The following is a 22280-nucleotide window of genomic DNA, read 5'->3' as shown; positions in this document are numbered from 1 at the left end:
ATTGCAAAGCCAGACTTGTATATCTTATTTATCGCACTTCGTAAAATATTGCATTTAAATTCATTTAACCTTCAACATGAGGGAGATAAATCATAGTAAAGAACTTTCAGTAGTGTTAAGATTGTTAAGTTTATGAAGCTTCGTATTTACGTCAGAAAATAACAGCAAATATTGAAAACTTTTGCATACCACATATATATATATATATATATATCTGATATTTATTTATAAGAAATAAAAATTATAATTTTTTCAATTTTTAATTCATAATTCTTTATTTTAATGAGTTTCCTTTTATATAAATCGTACAAACATTCATCTTGTTTTATTGTTTAAAAATAAACAAATTGTATTTTCTTCAAAATTATCGCAATAAATAATATAACGCAAATATATTTTGTAAAATTCTTAGTAGTTGTTTAGTAATTTTTAACATTCAATGTGCATGATTGATTCAAAGAATTAAATTGAATAAAATTAATGAATATCTAATTAAAATTTGCAATATGTACAAAAGATACTAAAGTTACATAAACTTCATTGTTTATTATTTATCTTATATTTTTATCCAGGAAGTGAATACAAAAAGTATACTTCGTTCCTTCTAGAAAAGATTCAATTTTTGCGCGCTAATTTACAGTACCATCTATCGTCACTAGGATAAGATACATATATGTGTACATAATTCAAACTTCACATCCCTATCGAATCTGTTTCGTTTATGACCCACCACCTCGCGGGAACATTCGTTTTTAATTGTATTAAAATCAAATGGAAATAAATTGAATAAATTCAGTACAATGCTCGACATTGAATTGTATTCAACATTTCGCTTGCATCGATCTTATATGAAATAATTAACATTTATTTAATCCCTTGTAATTAATAAACAGTATATTTTCCTGCTAATAATATGCCAACAAGAAAATACAAAATCTGATTGTATAAATACATTGTAATGCACTAGGATAATATAGTCCACTCTTATACACAACTGCACCACCATCAATCCGATTCTTTTGTAATATTAAACGATGAATTGTAAAAGAGAACAATGAAGAAAATGGTCGGCATTTATCGACCTATCCCAAACAGTAATTACATATTACCACGCAATGACATGGTAATTTTTAATTTTCCGTCTTCCTCGCGCAACAGTAGCTGGCAACAGCCAACCATAGATGGAGAGGTATCACGAACGCCACGACATCATTTGCAGTTGCGCCACCCCGCAATGAAGGTTGTCACGAAGTATAAAAACAGCGTACCCATCGATATGTCCTCTCAGTCGATATCCAAATTGTGGGAAAAAAAGGAATAATCTAATCGATATATATACAACTATAATTCGTTATCAGAAAAATCAACATTTGAAAAGTAGCTTCTCGCTTTCGGATAGTGAAAACACTAGGGGATGAAATAGAAGAGTGTAGATTCGGCGTGGAAAAGCGCGCACGAAGCGGGAAATGTTCTCTGTGGCCCCGAAGCGACGACGCCACGTACTAGATGGTATATTATTGATCAATAAGAGAGGCTAACATGGGTGACCCGTGCCGGCAGAGGCAGCTGTTACTTCCTCCGTATTTTTACGTGACGCGCGTGTACCGCGAGAAACCGATCTTCGGACAGTATCTAGACAAGTTCTCGGCGTTTTCCCTGCGTGTTTGCGACAAAGTGGACCGTGTTCCTGGACAGGAAGTACCGACCGTACGTGAAACGTGCCAGCCTCATACTCCTGTGGAAATACACGAATCGAAGGAGACAGAGGGAGTAACGGAAGAGTAACGGCCAGCCAGGATAGCTGAAGAGGCACAAGATAGGTCGCGGGGGTGAAAGGGGAATAGGGTAGTGGGAGTGAACGGAGAGAGACAGACGGAGAAGGAGCGAACGAGTGGGAGAGCAACGGGAAGAAAGCGCGACAGAAGAGGAATCGCAGAAACAGAGGGAGAAAGAGACGTGTGAGCGACATGTGTCTGTGTTGAGAATTCCATCCACGATAGTACGGCGGCCGAGGGTGCGCCGAGAGAGAAGATCGGTAGCATTCTCCTCTCCTATATCCGATACTTTCTCGTCGCCTACACGGGACTATCGATGCAGACCTTACGGAAGAAAAACAGTCCGTGCAAGTGTGAGTAAAAAAAAAAAGTAAGAAAAGAAAGGGAGAGAAAAAGAAAATAAAAGCCACCCCCGTAAACGAATTTACGCAAGTTTCTCGTGGATACCACTAAACTCGTGCGGTATTGACGTCGTCCTGTGTATCTGGTGTATACATTGTGATATACGTATCGGCGAGTTATGTGGCCTCTGATAGTCTCAGCCTGTTTCGTGGGATCTTCGACGTTCTCGTAAGAATTACGTTGTGTGATATCACCCTGTAGATCGGTCAAAGGGAGCTTTGGAATATGGCTTCCCTATTCTGTAAGAGGGAGAAAGATGACGGTTGCTCGATTTGGGCCACACAGATTAATTTCGTACATGAATAACGTAGAATGTATTGAATAAATACGTGAACCGCACAGTTCCGAAGGAGCTGATGGAATGCTGGGTGCTTTTGTTGGGGACGACACTGTTAATTTTGTGGTTTTCGCGCGAGCTTTCATTACAGATTTAGAATTTACCGACCGTGGTAAAGTAGTTTGTTGATTTGTTTGTTTGTACGTGGCACCGCTAACAGATGGCAGCACCACATATTTCGGACACCTCATATTAAGGATTATACTACTTCTGACAATTAGTTCTACGTGGCAACAATTTTGATCCTTCGCTTTAAATTCATTGAGTTTGAACATTCCAGATTCAAAAGATAAGTGAATTGAATTAAACATGTATACTCAGGATATATTTATTGAAAATTTCAATGCGAAATCGAAATATAAGTTGAATGTACATAAAAATAAAGAGATTAGATAAAGATGAGTTACTCTTAAAATGTAACGTGACTTTTATATTTGCTCGTTTTTATCTTTTAGTTAATAATGTTCTGTTCGAGTTAATATAGACATGTCCTATGCATATAAGTAAGAACGGAAATATAATAGATATAGAGTGTAACCGATAAATCACGTTTCCTTAAAGTAAAATTTGTTTTAGATAATTGTGGTTGACAATAGACAAGCTGTGACGTAATGTTTGGAAAAGGGAATATGTGAAATATTATCTAGTAAGAGTATCGTACATACAAATACCAATTTAATTAGAGAAAAATGTTATAAATATTACATTGTTAATACATATTATTAAGATTATTGTTCATATAGTATACTATTATGTTAAATTTTGTATTAATATGACTGTAATGACCGTTTATAAGAATTTTTCAAAATTGTTACATAACATTCGAATACATGTAAGTTCTTATACTTTTCAATGCCATGATTTTAGCAAATAAACAATGCTGAGTAACTATGTGCAATATGTGACTAACGAATTTTTCGAGTAAACGTCATCTTAATAACGTATGAGACTTATTAAAAGTTACTTAATAATCTATCTAAGAATTTCGGTAATTAAAATTAACGAAGATTTTGGAGAGTAACTCGGTAATTTTGGAAGTTCTGTGTACACACACACACACACACGCACGCAAAAGCACAGAATTTACTAGAAATTTTAGTTTACGTCCAACATGTTCGCACTTGATGCACATTCTGAATTGTCTGGTGACAACTTAATAGAAGATTGAACGTACTAACTCAAATTATTATTTCTGATCTATGAAGTACTTTACCACTGAAATTACCACGTCAAGCAGTTTCCTACGATATTTCTGTATCGACAAAACAATCGACGATGTTCTTGTGACACGTCAATCCGAAATATCTTCTTTGTGACGAGAGAAATTAAATTTCTATGGATCCGTTATTGGTTTATTTTAGCGTTCAATTTCGACCATAATTGAATCTCGAAGAATATCATGTACAAAAGTAGAAGTTTGTTTACAGCGTATTAATTATTAGTTAAAGTATTATATCTATCACTTCGAAAATGAAGAAACTTGAAGTTTTGTCATCAGCACTGTGTCATCTTCCGTTTTTCTCATCCAATATACTATAGCGAGCCATTATTTTGTTTATAATACAATTATTTCCTATACAGGGTGGTTGGTAACTGGTGGTACAAGCGGAAAGGGGGTGATTCTACGCGAAAAAAGAAGTCGAAAATATAGAATAAAAATTTAAAAATTTAAAAATAGACGTGATAAAGTGCACGCGTACCGAGCGAAAATTCAAAGTCGATTTTTTCGAAAACAAAGCCTCAAACGATAAATTGTTATTCTATATTTTCGACTTCTTTTTTCGCGTAGAATCACCCCCTTTCCGCTTGTACCTCCAGTTACCAACCACCCTGTATACGCGTACCGAGCGAAAATTCAAAGTCGATTTTCTCGAAAACAAAGCCTCAAATGAAAAATTTTTATTCTATATTTTCGACTTCTTTTTTCGCGTGGAATCACCCCCTTTTCGCTTGTATCGCCAGTTACCAACCACCCTGTATACGCGTACCGAGCGAAAATTCAAAGTCGATTTTCTCGAAAACAAAGCCTCAAATGAAAAATTTTTATTCTATATTTTCGACTTCTTTTTTCACGTAGAATCACCCCCTTTTCGCTTGTATCGCCAGTTACCAACCACCCTGTATACGCGTACCGAGCGAAAATTCAAAGTCGATTTTCTCGAAAACAAAGCCTCAAATGAAAAATTTTTATTCTATATTTTCGACTTCTTTTTTCGCGTAGAATCACCCCCTTTCCGCTTGTACCACCAGTTACCAACCACCCTATATAATATAACTTGGCTTAGAAAATGAAATACAGGGGAAACTTCATGTAGTTCAACATATCTCGAGAAACGAAAAAGAAGACTGAAAATTTGAACTAAGGAGAGCAGTTAGTTATTCACAAAGATAGAGAATCATTTGAGCAGTGGCACAATTTTAATCCGTTATAACTCTGTATCAATTAAAAATTATCCTACCTATGTCTTAAGCTATTTCTTGGTCAAAATATTCATCTGGCAATGATTTATGTTTTATTCTAATATTTTTTTTCTTGTTGCTTTATTTTAATTATCTGTAAAAAATGTCTTTAGAAATTCCTCGTAACGTCTTATAAAAGATCATTCGAATAATAGTTATCACTATATATCCTCTAATTTCTAATTCCACCTCTAGTACTAAATTTATTATAGTAGAATCTGATTAATTAGTATATAAACACAAGAATAAACGTAGCCACTGTAGGTACCTTATCGATTCGTCATTATTCTTTCCACCAATACCATCGCATAATATAATTGTCACTGCGGTAGACTAATTAATTAGTATATAAATACAACAATATATACAGCGTACAAATAGTTTTATACCCTTAAGATGCATCTTAACGATCTATATTATTCCCTCGACCATTACTTTTACTTGCTACGTATCACGTACGACAGTCGTGACAGCGATAAACTAATTAATTAGTATACAAATACGATAATAGATGCAGCGGTGTACAAATATTTTCGTAGTTATCGTATGAGTCTTATCGATCTATGATGCTATTCCTTCGATAAATATTTTCACGTACCATGACGCGGCATAGTTGTGACAGCGATAGACTAATTAATTAGTATACAAATGCCATAATAGATATAGCGGTGTACAAATATTTTTGTAGTTACCGTGTGCGCCTTATCGATCTACGATGCTACTCGTTCGATCAATATTTTGACGTACTATCACGTAGTATAGTTGTGACAGTGTTAGGCTAAATAGGCAGCGTGCATCGACTAAAACCAAGGACTGGAACGGGATACAAAGGGCGTACAAAGGTGACCGCATTGAGGGGGTGGGAAGGGCATGAATTGGTTATCCGGATAGAAGCTCGAGTATCGACAGTTGGCGTTCTCCACTCGAGTCGCACGAGTACGTTCAAACAAATGCGCCGGTGTGCCTAGTGGCCATTAAAGTCGCGAGGGGTCGTGCAAAGTGTGCGTTAAAGAAGCTGTACGCGTTCATGTTAGAATGGGGTGTGCACGGACATTTCGATAAATTGTCTGTAGAAAGGCAAATCGAGGAGGTACGAGTGGCCAGAGATTAAGACTCGCGAGGGGATGCCTGCTTGATGATTGAAAGAGAGAATTTTCTATATGATGGTCGAGATGACTGTAGGGTAGCGATGGTGTATGTTTAATAGCAATTGAAAGCTGCCGAAAGCAGTTGTTTATTCGTTGGTGAAATGATAAAGCGATAGAGAATATATCAGGATATTTGAGAATTTTATGAGATGAGAACGTATCTTATGAAATGAAACGAAGTATCAAAATTTATAAGAACGTTGTCGACTTTGATGTTCTAGTTTCTGAATTTGATCGTTGCTATCGTTCGTAGTCGAAATCATTTTACGTTTTTTTTTTATTTTTTGCAGAATAAGATGCATTTTTATATCTCGTTCTTAATACATCACTACCTGAAGGATGTAGTTTGAGACAGATAGAAATAAAACGACAAGTTTCGAGAGCTCTGACATCCAGTTTTATAAAGTAGGATTACTCCACGATTAGAATTGAATCCAATAATTTGATATTTCGAAGCAAAGTGCCGAAATATCAGATAATTTAAAGATCACGACGAAAACGGACGAGAACGCGATTCCTCTCGTCTAATTTCGAATTAATCGTCAACGTTTTATTCTTAAATTCGTCAGCAACTGGCTGTATTATATAGGCATAACGAGATCAATTTTCCAGCGGATAGAGGACGAAGAACCGTACAACGACTAACAAAGTAACGCGAAATCTGTCGCGGTTGGTGCTCGTTTTAATATCCCTGCGTGCGGTCTGGTTGAAACCGGGACCAAGTTGAATACCGTACGACGTGATTCTATCGAATTATCGAACTCGAAACAGCGGGGATTCGAAACGATCCGTTGGCAATGGTTTCAAGCCTCTTCAACTTAATATCGATCGACCACACGATCAGTTCGCCCGGCGAAAGCATCAAACGAGAATCCTTTCGAGTATCCTTCGGATAAGCAATTTATTTCTCCTTCCTGTTACTCGCCTCTCCTTTTCTACGAATAATAATTCGATCTTCGAATCTTCGTTCATCAACATCGGTAGATGAAACATTATTTAATAATTCTCGAGTGTGTAGGGAATTGCATAGGGTTGAAACACTGAGTAGTACTACTTGTAATGAGAGGAGCAATTCTACTTTTGCGAATGATTTACGAAATCGTTTAGAAGGAAGTAGCGATTTAGATTCCTCGATAGGCTCGTTGGTAATTTACCGATTTAGATTCTCTTTCTACTCTTATCGATATTTATATTAATTAAAACTTTTTTTTCTATTTAATTTAGGATCGTTCGAAACGCTATTATTACTTATAGAGGGATAAGTATTTTCACTTTCGAAAATAAGCAAAAGCTTGTGGATTTTTCATTGGACGAATGAAGCTCTTATATAAGTTGTCCCTTTTTCTCTATCGAAATTTACAAACTCGTTTCAATATTTCCTCTTTCATCGAGGTTAAAGTTCAAATATAGAATAGGTATTATTAGTATTTTTACCTTTCGGAGGAAGTATTTCTGTTTTCAGGGAAATAATTAGCGAAATCTATTGCAAGCAATATTTTTCAACGGATGAATAAATAACGCTCTTACGATTGAATTCTTTCTCCTTATGGAAATTTTATTCAATGGAACTTTTTCATTTACTCGGCTTGGAGTTGAAATGCCGAGTATTACTACTTATTATTCGAAAAATATTCCTGCTTGTTATTCGAGAAATAGTCCCACTCTTTTAAATCGTAGCAGAGATTTATTACGAATGCTGTCCAATTTTTTTTCTTCATTTCTTAATTGGAAAAAACATTTATTTGTTGAAACGATATAAATAATGTCGTTTGTGCTTGTTTCACAGTCAAGAACGAACCAACCCGATTTCTTGGGGAGGGTGTGTCGTTCAAGGCGAAGCTGATTGGCATATTGGAAGTATCGGAAGCACGCGGGGACCGGATGTGTCAAGCAGCTTTGGCGGATCTGAAGATGGCGATTCGAGCTGCCGGTGAACACAAACAACGAATCGCCGTTCAGGTCAGCATCGATGGATTACGCTTGCGGGACGAGAAGTCTGGGGTAATGACTCTCAAAAATGACAATCATAACAAATTTCATAATAAAATAAATATCCGATAAGAAATGATAAAAGTAAAATATTAATTTTTTAGAGAGAAATATTCGTCAAGGATTACATTTTTCAAAGATTGAATATCACATTTTTTTTTTTTTTTAAGTAACCAAATCTTTTAGCAGTGTTTTATTCAATTAAAATAAAATATTTTTTAAATTTTAGTAATAAAATATCTTTTTAGTTACTTTTGTGTATATATACATAAAATGGATAGTTTTTTACATGATCAAAATTTGTTTGTTCCAGGACTGTCTGTATCACCATCCTGTACATAAGATATCTTTCATCGCGCAGGACATGAGCGATTCGAGGGCCTTTGGATATATTTTTGGGTCACCAGACACGGGTCATCGTTTCTTTGGCATCAAGACAGATAAGGCAGCAAGTCAAGTAAGTTTTTCACAGTTTTCATCGATTGCATCTTATCCTCTATCGCGCTAATCAGAAAGATTATCAGATCTAAATATCGATCGTGAAAAGTTGATTTTGCTATTCCTCGTTCGCTCGTTGGTAAGATCAATAGATTGTAATTTGTGTATAATTTTTATCTTAATTTAATGTTTGAATAATAACTTTTATAAATGAAGTATAATAAGAGAATGGGAAACAGGTAAAATAAAATTTAGAAAAAGTGACAATTTGGTGTATTACTCTTAAATCGTACTATCTCTTAAATGGTTAATTTAACGAAATTTATGAATTTTTACACGTACGATTAATCACTATAAGTTCCTATCACGTTATAAACGTATTTTAATGCTACATATCCTACTAGATTTTATAATTAGCAATATTATATTCATATCTCTCCTGCAAGCAGAATTACAATTTTATTCTACTTATATCCTAATACATTTGAAATATTTGCACTAATTATCTGCTAATGTACCTTATCGATTACTTTACCAACGAGTAATATGAAATTACTCGACTAGAAACAGTTAACTTTATGTAGCCAATCAAAATGAAATTAATCAACAATTTTCTACGATCATTAAATTCGCTCTCCGGGAATCCTCAATTGCCGAGTTCAAGCTACTAAGAACAACGATGACTAAACGCTAACGTCTACGCTACGATAATTCGCGTTATACCTCACACAACGCACGTTCGTCGAAAGTTTAAAAAATTAACAATAATTAGCGAGCCACAGTCGACATAAAGAAACCGTTTAGTCTGTGTGATCGATAAAAAGCGAGAGGCGATGAACGCAAGAACAGCTCGGTATTATATCGTCACCGGCACGGATATTGCCTTTGAGAAACAACAAAAGAACAAGGTTGGTACGCGTTGATTCGATAGGAGAGCCGTTCGTGCGCGAGTACGATCCTTAAACGTGGGTCTACAACCGTGTCATTTATCGTGAACGATTCGCTTTGCCGAGGCAAGGGGATCTAAAATGATATTTGTCCAATCCGGAGAAGCAATATCGACCTCGGTAGCTCCGGTAATTCCGCAGGGGTATGTAAATAATTGCATTATAGGATTCAGTCTGCCGCCCTAACGATACACCGCGGGAGATTGTTGTTCGATTATACGCGATTCCCTTCGTACTCGTTCAAAGAGATTGCAATTTCTTCGTGGCCCTCGTCTCTCTCTCTCTCTTTTTTTCATTTTTCCTCTTTTCTCTATTCCATTTTGCAATACGCCTCTTTTCACGCAACTGGATGGGGATATATTTTTAAAATTTAATAGATATACAGGATGGTTGGTAACTGGTGGTACAAGCGGAAAGGGGGTGGTTCTACGCGAAAAAAGAAGTCGAAAATATAGAATAAAAATTTTTCATTTCAGGCTTTGTTTTCGAGAAAATCGACTTTGAATTTTCGCTTGGTACGCGTATACAGGGTGGTTGGTAACTGGCGATACAAGCGAAAAGGGGGTGATTCTAAGTGAAAAAAGAAGTCGAAAATATAGAATAAAAATTTTTCATTTGAGGCTTTGTTTTCGAGAAAATCGACTTTGAATTTTCGCTCGGTACGCGTGCACTTTATCACGTCTCGTTATAACAGATCTCACTGTAGATCGTTGTCTCGATTGACGTTATTTTTTTAATCTTTTACATTCTTAAATTTTTAAATTTTTATTCTATATTTTCGACTTCTTTTTTCGCGTAGAATCACCCCCTTTCCGCTTGTACCATCAGTTACCAACCACCCTGTATTTTTGAAACAGAGGAAAGATTCAAAGGACTAAGCTGAATAGTACTATTGGGTTGGCAACTAAGTGATTGCGGATTTTGTCATTAGGTGGTAACGACAAAATCCGCAATCACTTAGTTGCCAATCCAATATATGAGCGATTCACAGGTCAACTCCACTCACTGAAATTGATTCTTGTATATGAATTGATGTCTACACAATCACATCAATTTCCTCCATTTTTGCTTTGTGTAGTAAACCGATTTGACAGATACGTGTATTAACACTGGAACGATTAGGATAGTTAGAAAAGAAGAAGGAAGAGGAAACTTCAATTGCATTAATGGAATTTTTGGGAATTTGAATGATTTTTTTGAAAGTACATGGATGAAAGTATATTTGTTTGAATTGGGTATCTTTACACGTACCTTTCATTTGCATCTCTTTGATATAAGTTCCATTACTTACTTTGATCGTCGGTAGTTCTGGCGTTATTTTCTTATATCTACAAGCTTAGCCGTACCCTCCCCAAGGATTTTAATAAGAGCGTTCAGAAGGTCTTTCACTATACTTCAAACATTTCTACGCTCGAATCTCAATGTTATTTGAAACGTCACTTTGGTTTCCCGATATTTCCAACAAGATGCGATTTTCTTTCGTGAACACCGTGAGTGTTCTTCATTCTTTAATAAGCAAGAGCCTGTGGAATTCCATTATCTTCCCATTTTTTAAATTTCGTAGAAGAATTAATTTTTAATCGGGCTACAACGAAAATAGCAAAAGCTTTCGATGGATATCGCTACACGTAGTATACGCAGCTTCGCCTATTTTACTTGATTTTACGTAAGAAAAGGTCAAAGCAGTAGTCTAATTACGTATATTTTAGTGTTTAAAATATCGTGCTCGTAGTAATATTATTAGAACATTGTATGACGTTTACACGAAATTTCACCGATTAGAATGTTTTGCAATTAGACGGATTAAAGGTTATCGATAGATGTAAGAGAGCGAGAGAGAGAGAGAGAGAGAGAGAGAGAGAGAGGATGTGGCTGACCAAGTGTCTAGACTGTAAGAGAGAGGAACACGTAATAGAAGGGGAATAGGCCATAAGTGACTGCGGACCGTACATAGTCAGGCGCGTTTAGTATATCGGTAGAACACAGGACGTAACTCTCAACTGTCCATTATTTGGGAGCGTGTTTGAATCGAAAGGTATTTCTAAAGTAATAAGAATTTGCGTTTGACATTTTTATATCATATCTCTGTTTTAGTTTTCGGTTGAAGTAAAATTGTTTTCTTTTATTAGCAACTTGGTTATTATTTTTATACCTGGTTATATTAATGAAATACTTCAAGTTCCTGCATTGTAAAAGCATTTTTACTTAAAAATTTTATTGCAGGTGGTAATCGCGATGCGAGACTTGTTTCAAGTGGTGTTCGAGTTAAAAAAGAAGGAGATCGAGCTAACGAAGCAGCACTTAGAGCAGAACGCTATAAACGTTATTAAATTTCATACCACTGGCATCTTTGTCGAACCTACCCCTGACACTAAAGTAATTGTCATTTCCTTTTTAACTATATTTGTATTTCCACGGTCTTTTCAATAACAGTCGCTAGTTTTAAATGTTTAATTTATTATTTAATTTATTATATTTTAATTGAATTTATTATACGGTGATGTGCGAAAGTTTCGGGCCACTTCCTTGCTTATGTATATTTCGAGTATCTAAATAAGCTATAACCAATATTTGATATAGCAAACGAACAGGATAACAAATTAATATTGTTATGCTGTTATATAATATTAAAGTTGTGTATAGTATATGATTATATTCTGATGCTAAAGTTAAAATTCTTTAAAATGTCACTTTTGAAATATAAAGTGAAAAACTGATCTGGCTGGAAATTTATGCACCCCCACTTTGTAACATGTAAAATATACAATTTTAGAACAATTTCATTATTAAATATTTAATATTGTTAAATCGTTTTGTGACAGGGTGCAGCGGGATCAGAGTCCTCTCTTCTTCGGGTAAGGAATGCTAATTCGGAGGCTGATAAGTCAACTGATAAACGAAACGAGCCTCAAAGTGGCGTTATTAGGGATTTATTAGATATACAATTCGAATTGGACTCTCTGCAGCAAGGTATCCATCACATGGACAAAATTACCCCTGAAAATCCACCACCTTCCGCTGACGATCTCTTTGAAACCGATCCATTCGGTGATTCTTTCGCGAATATGAAGGTATGTAAAAAATTAGTCAGCTTTAATATCTAGAATGCTCTTAATTTTTAGATTATTTCGTTAAAATAATATGTTTTGTTTAAAACATTCTTTGTGTATTTTTGTAGCTCGAAGATACTGTACGAGCAATTCTACCACCACCACCATCATCCTCTAAAAGAGGCCACCTAGAGCGACAACAAACGGTTCCAGGCACCCAATCGTCGATTACGTCGAGTCCAGCGACCACTCTGACTAGCAAGACCCCTCCACTTCAAAGTACAATTCAGTGGTTCGACGAAGAAACCGAGAATCTCTTTAGTGACAGTGAGCTCACCAGCTCGGCTAAAAATACGCCGGTTAAAAAGGAAGTGGAAGAGGTAAATATTTATTATATATACATTAATATTATAGTGGTCTTAGAGAGAATAAATTATTTCGAATATTTTAACTTAGACTGTAACTAATATAATTATTGTGTAAGTTCTCTAAGTTAAAACTGTTCATTTTTTGAAAACATTAAGGAGACAGGTTGCTCTATTACTATATGATCGGTCACAATTATCGATTTTGATTCATGAAGTCTTTCCAAACTGTCTATCAACTCTCTGTCATTTTATTTAAGTTTTTAATTAAATACTTTGTATTTGATAATTGTTACAGACCCAAGCCAAGAGCCCACAAATAGACGTGTTCACGGAGTTGGACCCGCTAGGAACCGGTTTAATAAAACCTTACGTAGACAAGAAGGACTTCTTCCAGCACCTGAAGAATCCTCCCAAGAAAGTGTTAAAAGATTTAGTGTCTACTAATTCGGCAGACACGTTCCCAACGAACTTTAACGTTCTCTCAGAACCCATAGAGTCAGTGAAACCACGAAATGACATAGTTCCCAAAGAAAATCAATTCGAGGACACAAACTTTGCGAATTTCGATCGATTCGACGAAAACGAGGCGATTCAATCAGTTTTCACGCGCAGTGATTCGTCCAGAAAATCGGATATGACGCCTAGAACGACTCATCATCAACCCCTTTCTGTGTCTTTGCCTCCTGAAGACTCTTCTACCTCGAAATCCTCTGCAATCTCGACTATTCCCACTTCCGTAGGCGTTTCTCTGCTCGGTAGAATAGACAAAGACTCCACAGAATCTGCGCATGGCTTGGTAAAGCTTCCCAGTCCCATAAAAACTACGCGCCAGAAAGAATTTGATATTGATATCACCGGCAGCAAAGTACCATCTATGGACAAACCGTTCCCAGTAGATTTCTCGACAGTCAGCGATTCACCAGCATCTCCACTAAAGTCTTGTCCCTCCGATGCCAATTCCAGACTATCCACTTCGTCCGCGGAACTGGAACTCGTACCTGAACCTCCTCCTCGAGGAATCGCTAACATTCTAATCAACCCTCCTCCTCTGCCACCGAAGAAGCAGGGCGTCAGGGGTGTTGTAAAGCCTCCTCCAAGGCCGCCGCACACAGATACATACTTCCACTACGATTTCCCTGAAAGGGAGCCCGTGGCGACAAGCGACAAGAATATGAGTCCGTCGAGGGACGCGAAGAGTCAGTCAGATGACAATTTCAGTCCGCCCGTTCAGTTGTCCAGCAAATCGGATTTGATAAGCGTGATGACCACGTCGGCGTTCGAGGACTCGTTTAGTTCTATGGTACCCACCACGAATTTGTCCTCGTTTTTCACTTCCACTTCCAGTTCGACGACTGGACCCAAAAAGACGAAACCTTCGTTGGATATCACTCTAAGCCAATTAACGTCTGCCAATTTAGATGAATTGGCGAGCAGTTTAGGGATGACTGTAAAGGAGTTGACTAGTCTAACTCTTCAGCAGTTGACTGAGTGCTTGGCCACTCTCTCAGCCAAGGAAGCTGCTGCCAGCGATAGCGAGGAACCAGTTCCTATAAAGCAGGAGCAAGTCAGTGCTGTGCAAGCACAACCCGTATCTAGCATGGTGCAACCGAAGCCGTTCAACGAGTCACAGCTTTTTACTAAAACGAACATCGACCAGGAGACCAAGCAGGATGCTACTTACGATAAGTACGCTGTTTTTAGAGAACTGTTGGAGCTGGAACAGATGGAGAAGAACGAAGAGAACGTCATGAAAGAATTCGCGGAGGAAGAGGAAGTGACAAAAGAGGAGTTTGAATTAGTTAGTCAGCATCAAGAAACTAGCGAAGAAATCAGATCAGAAACTTTGGCTACTCTGGTGAATCTAACGGTGAAACTTCCGCCTAGTAACGAGGATCTGACTAAGGAAGAACAAATTGAGGCAAAGTCTGAAGACACGACTGAACTTTCTTCGAGATTGACATTTGAAAAGATTCAGTCAATTGAACTAGAAAGTAAAACAGAACCAGTGACAGAGCCTGAAGTACCGACAGATTTATTGACGAAACAAGAAGAAGAGGAATCTGACAAAACGAAAGCTATAATCGACATTGAGGAGAGAACAGAAGAACCCGAGCCTATTGACAAACCTAGCGAATCCAACGAGGATTCTGATAAACCAGAAACAAAAGAAACAACTACAGAAGAGGGTAATGGGCCCTTGGTTGAAGTAAATAAAGTTGAGGTAAAGTCTTCTGTATCTATTTCCAGCGACAAATACGCGGCTTTACGTGAGATTATAGGCGAACCAGAACCACCAGTCAAACAACTTGACGAAGACATACCGAATTCCACTAGAATGTCACCTGTGATTCAATTATCGACCCAGCAAAAGACTTCAGCCGAAGTGGAGTTGCTAAATCTATTTTCTGACACGCCCCCACCTTCCAGTCCTAAAAAGCAGTCTAAAAATGAGGAAGACTCGAGTTCTATGGGGATGGATATTTTTGAAGAGATTAAAATGTTAAGCAGCAGTGGACACGCACCAAAAACCAAGTCTCTAATTCCTGAAGACATCCTCTGCCCATTTACAGAATTAAAACCAGAAAGAGACGAAAGTAAAGATGATAGCAGCTGGACGAAGTTCAATACAGGTCTCTTCGTTTCAGATAGACCCCCTTCTGACTGTCCTCCTTCGATTAGTAGAACTTCGCCGTGGTCTCCTGATGGAAAAGAGTTCCAGAGAGAAGCGTCTTTCAAAGGAAGCATGTACCAACAATCAGGCGACAGTGATAATGAGTGGAAAGACGAGGAAGAGAGCGAAGAGAGCAATGGAAGGGTACGAGATGGCAGATTTAGATGTAGCCACTATCCAAGATTCGATGCTCCTTTCGGCGATAGGAGCTTCTACGAGGAAACAAGTGGTCCGGGGGGCAAACGAGACAGAGGCTTCCGGGATAAGATGATGGAGAAGCCTCGCGATTCTGCGTGGATCAAGAATTCCGGACACAGGCCTCGTGACTCTTCTCCGTGGCACGATGAGAGTCAATGGGAGAAAGAGCCCAAGCATTATCCTCATAGAAAGATGCAGTATAAGGACGAAGAAGAACACTATGAGGGTCATTGGAAATGCAGATCGAAGCCTCAACGTTGGAATTGGCCACACGAGCATGGACCCTTTTATGACGAGGAAAGAAAAAGGAAAATGATGCTGTGGAAGGAAGATAGGTTTGGCAGCCAAGAAAGTATGGGATACGACGATGACGATAGGTGGTCCAGAAGGAAATATGAGAGAAGACGATGGGATGAGGATGCCAGATTTTGGAGTAGGAGATCAACGGGTCCACCAGATTCTGACTATCCTAGTAGAGAAAGCTACTATTACTATAGAGAAAGCAGGGAACGACCACACGATTATCCTTCAGCTTGGAACGAAGACTATGGTTCCGATAGACCAGGAGACGATTCCCCAAGGTATAATCAATCAGGTAGAAAGCGACACTGGCCGAAGAGGCCAAATAGTGCAAACGAGGGACGCAACACTGACATGGTCTACCCTGAATCTCGAGGAAAATTCGGCACCTCCAGGTCCGAGTGCAATGATAATGACTCTGATCCATATGTAAGATCTTCGCAACGTTCCAGGAGTCGTCAAAGTTATTGGGGTAGCGATCAGGAGTATGACAGCTGGGCGGATAGACCGTATTGGTCCGAGGAACTAGATACCAAGAGTGAGAGTCTTCATCGAAAGAGAATACCCAGGCACAAACCTCGCCAGCCTCACACAAAGACCCAAAGTCCATTTGAGGATGATTTTGCCCAAACTGTAGAACACGTGGACCCCACTACCGTGGAATCTCTGGCTACAGCGGAGCCACGAATTCGTTCTGAAGGCAGTGAACGGAAACCATCACCACAGAGTCCTTCGTTTACGACGAGGTACCCGAAGGCTCCCAGGAGAGCGATGGGTATGGACGAGGTCTACAGCAAAAGATCTAGTTACTTCGAAGATGATTTACCCTTCGCGGCTACTGGCATGGGCGATTCGCCCGATAGACAAAGGCTTCCTTCTGACCAAAAAGCCACGCCTGAAGAGCTTCCTTGTGAATCCAAAGATGCTCATCAGACGACTGATGATTTTGTATCAGGGGACGGCAGCCGTGATTCATTCTTCAATGGGCACTTGAGATACGACGACGATGCGTTCGCTTTTAAGTCAGAAATGGAAGATAACGTCTCTGAACATAGAGCGACCACTTTACCTTTGAAGAATCATGGTCGACAAGGAAAGTACTCTGCTGGAAGTAATAATAATAATAATAACAATAAGTCGAGGAACGATCAGCATATTAGGAAGTCAGAATCGGTGAATATATTTGTCAGGGAGAACGATCCGTTCGGGGATGACGATTTCTTCGACTGATGGGTCGTTAGAGAGGTGTTTTACCTTAATAAGCACGGTGCTGGACATTCCGATGAGGTTTCATGCGTCAGTTCCGGGTTTTCGGAGATGGTGCCGGGGTGATTCGACGAGGTGCGTTTACTTTATCTGTACAAGAACGTACCGGGCTTTGAGCTGTCATTGCTCTATTTAGTCCTCGAGTTAGAGGTGGACTGTTATCGCGTACCATCTATGTTTTTTTTTTTTTTTCGGTTGGGTTTAGACTATCATGGAGGCAGTAAGCGTTGGTTGATGAAGATTATTAAGCGATAATAGGACTTGAATATGGCGTTCCGTTGTTTAAAATTGTGGAGAGCTTTGTAAAGGTTGAATTCGAGTACTCGTGATGAGGTGATAAAGTAAGGGTTAGTAAATGATTTTTGCATTTACCTTTTTTCATTTTTTGGATATTTATATCTTAGAAAGATTAAGAGAAAATTATTTTAAGTTTCAATTGAGAAATTTTTTGTAACTCCAATCGATTGTAGATGATAATAGGGATCACGTGTGTTAGTCAATGACATTGAATAAATTCTACTCGCTATTTATTAATTTCTAATCCCATACTAAAAAGAAGTGCCGGATCAAGAGATGACCCAGGTAGCAACTTAACATGAAACCTCTTTTTCTTTATTGCATCAACAATAAAACATACATTCATACAAAAATAAAAAATACATTCCAAGTAAAAATATTTCTATCACGTCGTATCCATCCAGAAAGTTTCTAAATGCGTATAGAGAAAATTTATTTCTTAGAATTCCAAAATCATATCCTTCGACTTTGAAGTTCAAATTCGTTTGAAAATTAATATATTGAAAAGTTATTTTTAAACGATTAATACTTATTGCCTCCATTATAGCTGACAATATGTTGTTTAGTTGAGATTTATTATTATATAGTGCGAATGTGAACTAGAAATGATTGAAAGTGACATAAACGCGTTCTTTTATGGTTGATCCACTATTAGGTCCATCGGTGAAGAGGATTCGTCTTAACGTATCGATAGCGAGATATCGATGGGGTACGAGCAACGTACCGACTGCTAGTCATTGTTTTAATAAATTTGTACATAATGTTATATCGGCGTTAGCGCTAAATTGATTCGTCGATCGGGGTCTGTATATGTGCGGTACAGTTTGTATGGCCAATTGTTCGCCGTAATCTTGACGCGTGCTTTCAATTCCTGATCATCGGTCCATAGAGTGTAATTATGCTTAGGTTCGAAGTAAAGTGGGATGCTCCGTAAAGTTTATGTTAAACGTTAATTTACAATATTTTTATTTAGTCGACGTGAAATTATGCATTTTCAGATATTCCATGATCGAATGGTAATTTTCATCGTAGATGGCTCACGACAGTCTCAGTTAGTTTACTTCATTTTTATACAGTGTTTTATCTTAATTTGTATTCTGCATTTGAAGTGATATCAAGTCTATCACACGATAAAATACATAATTTTAACAATGAAACAGAGACTGCTGTGATTCAATGACGTTTATGAGACTGACGTTTATAATGATTAATAATTTGATCGTAAGACGAATATTAATATCTTAATAAGACGGGAATTGAACGTTTTTTGGACAAAGACTATCATCTCGTTTTGCGTGCCAGCGAAATTATATTAATCCTGTTAATCGAATTTGCGTCACGTTTAATGAAAGAATTAGGTAACCAAGCTTTTCTTCGTTTCATGAGTTAATTAATTTTTTTATGCTGGTAAATGAAACATTCTGTTTTATTTATATTTTTATAAAATCTTCCAAAATTTTCTTATGAGCATTCCACTTTTTTTTACAACTGATTGTGATATTAAATCACGTTTTTGTTTTGTTCGTTTCATACGATCACGATGCTAGTCATGTCCGAGTGAGTTAGGGTTATTATATAGAGAATATAGGCTTGATCGTCAATAGTTATTGCAATTGAAATGGTTAGACATCTTTCAATTTGTATTTTGTTCTTTTGCGTTTCTCCTTAAAGCAAAATTTAACTAATTATTTTGGTTCACACACTTTCATGCTCTGTACTCGAAACTTTTTTTGCTATAGCGAATTAGTAATTACATTCTTTTCGATACAAGTAAAACAAAAGACATTTTTATTAAATTCTAAGAATACGTTTCAATATTATTCGTGTATATATTTTATTTACCTGTATTCCAATGTTATTAATAATTTATCTGAACATTTTATTTATACTTTTATACATTTTACAAAGTATCCATGTTCAAAGAAACTATATGTTCTATAATTAATGGCTATAATAAAATTTATAATAATATTTTCGTGAATTACATTCGTTTTTGGATTACATCATTTTAAAACTACAACAGTATTGAAAGACATTTTCAGAAAATATCGAAGTAATTTTTCGAAAAAATGCCTAACAATTTCAGATGCAATAGCTTCAACAATGAACGCCTGAGAGGATCTCATTCGATAGTTAGATTATTCGGAACGTTGGAGAATGAAAATGTGACTTTTATACGTTTTTTGACTGGAACGATCATCGTTCGTAGGTCGAATCGATACCTTATTAAGGACAAAGTAGATTCGATGATCGATTGTCGATCGAAGACGAAAAAATGGGGAAAAAGGAGAAAAGACGAAATGAAGAAAATCTCCGTCAGTCTAGATAGTTTACAATTGCAATTTATTTACAACAAATAGAATCAATCTTAAATGATCTTTTATTTATTGTTTATTTGCAATAGAAAAATTGTATATGTACTTTTATATTTTATATTTATTTCAATTATTTATACGTAGATAGATGTTGATAATTTGCGGTGAATGCATTTAACGCTTGAAACGACGAATTATTCATTATTTATTTAATTTATTAATGGAACCTTGGATCTGTTTAAGGATATAAATTATAGTCAGTGTTTTACTGACAATAATATAGCTTGCATGCAATTCCACTCACCGAATATGAAACGATGAATTTCTGTTTGATCATTTGTCTACCTCGTGAAGAATTCAAACGTGAAAAGATGACAAATTTATTTTAATTTACACAAATATGTTTATCGATATAACGATGCTTATTAAAATGAATGGGACAAATCGTGTGAACTTGTAATTAAAAGTGTGACATGCATATTGCAATTAACCAAAGCTAAAGATTTTTTTACGTAGCATTCGCAACGTTATTCGCTTTATTAAAGCAAACGGAGAACCGTCAGTGGCAATAATTGTGTTAATGCGTAGATTGTAATAACGTGATTTTGAATTTTGAATTATAACGCGGCTTAATTGAATGAAAAAACAAAAAAAAAAAAATTAATGTTCGACGTTATTAACTATTAACCCTTGTGTGAGCAACCGGGTGGTCATTTTTATAATTCTTTAAATAAATTTCCATGTTCTTATGAAGATATCACAAAATATCATTATTATTCGAAATAGACTTTCAAAAAAATGTTGCTTATATATTTCTATGTCTAACACTTTTTGTTTGAAGAATTATAGAAATTTGTAAAATTTTTATTTTACTGAATCGACGTGAAATTGATAAAAGATCTCTTAAATATCAAAGCTTCGAATCTATTTCTACACTTGTGCTAAACATAAGCGCTATTAACGAAGAATTACTTTACCAAATTTTCATTCGTGAATCATCTTAGTTGCGATCTATCTTACATGGACATTCGAGTATTCTGAGTTATTGGACAAGCGTGTATTACAAGCAGACCACGAATGTTTATGCGAATTTATATTTCTATGAACGTAACTAAAGAAACGAAATCCAGGTGGAAATTTCTTTCACACTTAGAATATCACAATAAATACTTCGAATATAACACGGTCTACTTGTAAGTTTAATGCTTTGGCTACTCTTTTGTAAATTTAATTAGTTTGTTTCAAAAACGAAAATCGAAGCAACGTCTAAATAATAAATTTTTGGATTAATTTCTTGATACTTCTATAAGAACATACGGTATCCTGTTGCAAAGAAAATGTTGAAATGAATGCATGATAAATCACACAAGGATTAAAAGACGAGAAAAGGAGAGAAACCACTGTAAAACACAAGGAATATATACCTCCAATGTGTTGCATTGCACGCAACTTCACCACTAACATCGTTTCAATTACCATGAAATTTCTACACCCACGAGAATAAGAATTCGTACTTTCTTCGATAATAATAGTAACATCTGTGCAATATATCACGAACACTGAAAACGCTATTCAGGGATTTTAGCTAACAAAGTACTTAAGCAAATATGTAAAACCTTTTTGCACGGTGAAAAGGTATGAATGATTTGCTACGAGGAAAAAGACTACGATTTTACATGAACGTAGTTAATACATTATACAAGATAACATTTAAAATGAAAGACAAGGAAGAAGGGAAAAAATTTACGACGAAGATAAAACTATACCAAACGCTTGATTTTTACGATAAGAGAGGAATTATTTGAAACTTGTAATTGAATAGAGCAAGTGAGTGATATATATATATATATATATATATATATATATATATATATATATATATATATATATATATATATATATATATATATATTTCTGTCTGGACGTGTAAGTGATTAGCGAAAACGGAAAGTTCCATAAGCAGGACGAAGGACACGAATAATAAGCGTAAATAGTGTAACAATTATGAAATGCAAAGAAAGGGGAATAAGAAACTAATTTGTCGACGTTTAGAACACAGTACTCCGCATCGCTATAATAAAATACGATAATACATTGGTGACTTTATGTATGCGCTATTAATCGTGGGATATTGTCATGTTTTTAATACGACCAGATATCGCGATGACGATTTATTCCGTGCATTATTGTCAGTCTCCCGGTGAACACGAGTCGCAGTACCACACTAAAACGAACGGAACCGTTCGAATAAATTTTCACTTTAAAAATGTTGGAACAGAATAAATTTCTTTTGGAAGAAACCTACTATGACTCTTTGAT

At 36.4% G+C, this 22280-nt stretch overlaps 1 protein-coding gene across 3 annotated transcripts; it reads left to right on the top strand.

Annotated features, from left to right (window-relative positions):
- The first annotated feature begins 1154 nt into the window (after positions 1–1154).
- On the top strand, positions 1155–20716 carry LOC117243494 (protein disabled). 3 transcript variants are annotated; one of them, XM_033511029.1, is made up of 7 exons: positions 1155–2128; positions 7909–8123; positions 8425–8568; positions 11720–11872; positions 12319–12567; positions 12675–12926; positions 13210–20716. In XM_033511029.1, exons 1-7 carry the CDS (start codon positions 2092–2094, stop codon positions 17311–17313), a joined length of 5154 nt encoding a protein of 1717 aa, XP_033366920.1. In that variant the 5' UTR covers positions 1155–2091; the 3' UTR covers positions 17314–20716. The 3 variants fall into 3 exon arrangements, with proteins under 3 accessions (XP_033366920.1, XP_033366921.1, XP_033366922.1); XM_033511030.1 differs by having other exon boundaries at positions 1155–2345; XM_033511031.1 differs by lacking the exons at positions 1155–2128; positions 7909–8123; positions 8425–8568 and adding an exon at positions 9318–9457.
- The last annotated feature ends 1564 nt before the right edge of the window (positions 20717–22280 follow it).

The sequence above is a fragment of the Bombus vosnesenskii genome, unplaced genomic scaffold, assembly GCF_011952255.1.
Source record: "Bombus vosnesenskii isolate JDL3184/JDL3185 unplaced genomic scaffold, Bvos_JDL3184-5_v1.1 scf7180000013266, whole genome shotgun sequence".
Classification (NCBI taxonomy): domain Eukaryota; kingdom Metazoa; phylum Arthropoda; class Insecta; order Hymenoptera; family Apidae; genus Bombus; species Bombus vosnesenskii.
Note: the sequence above shows the minus strand (reverse complement) of the source record. Positions and strands in the feature narration are given on the sequence as shown.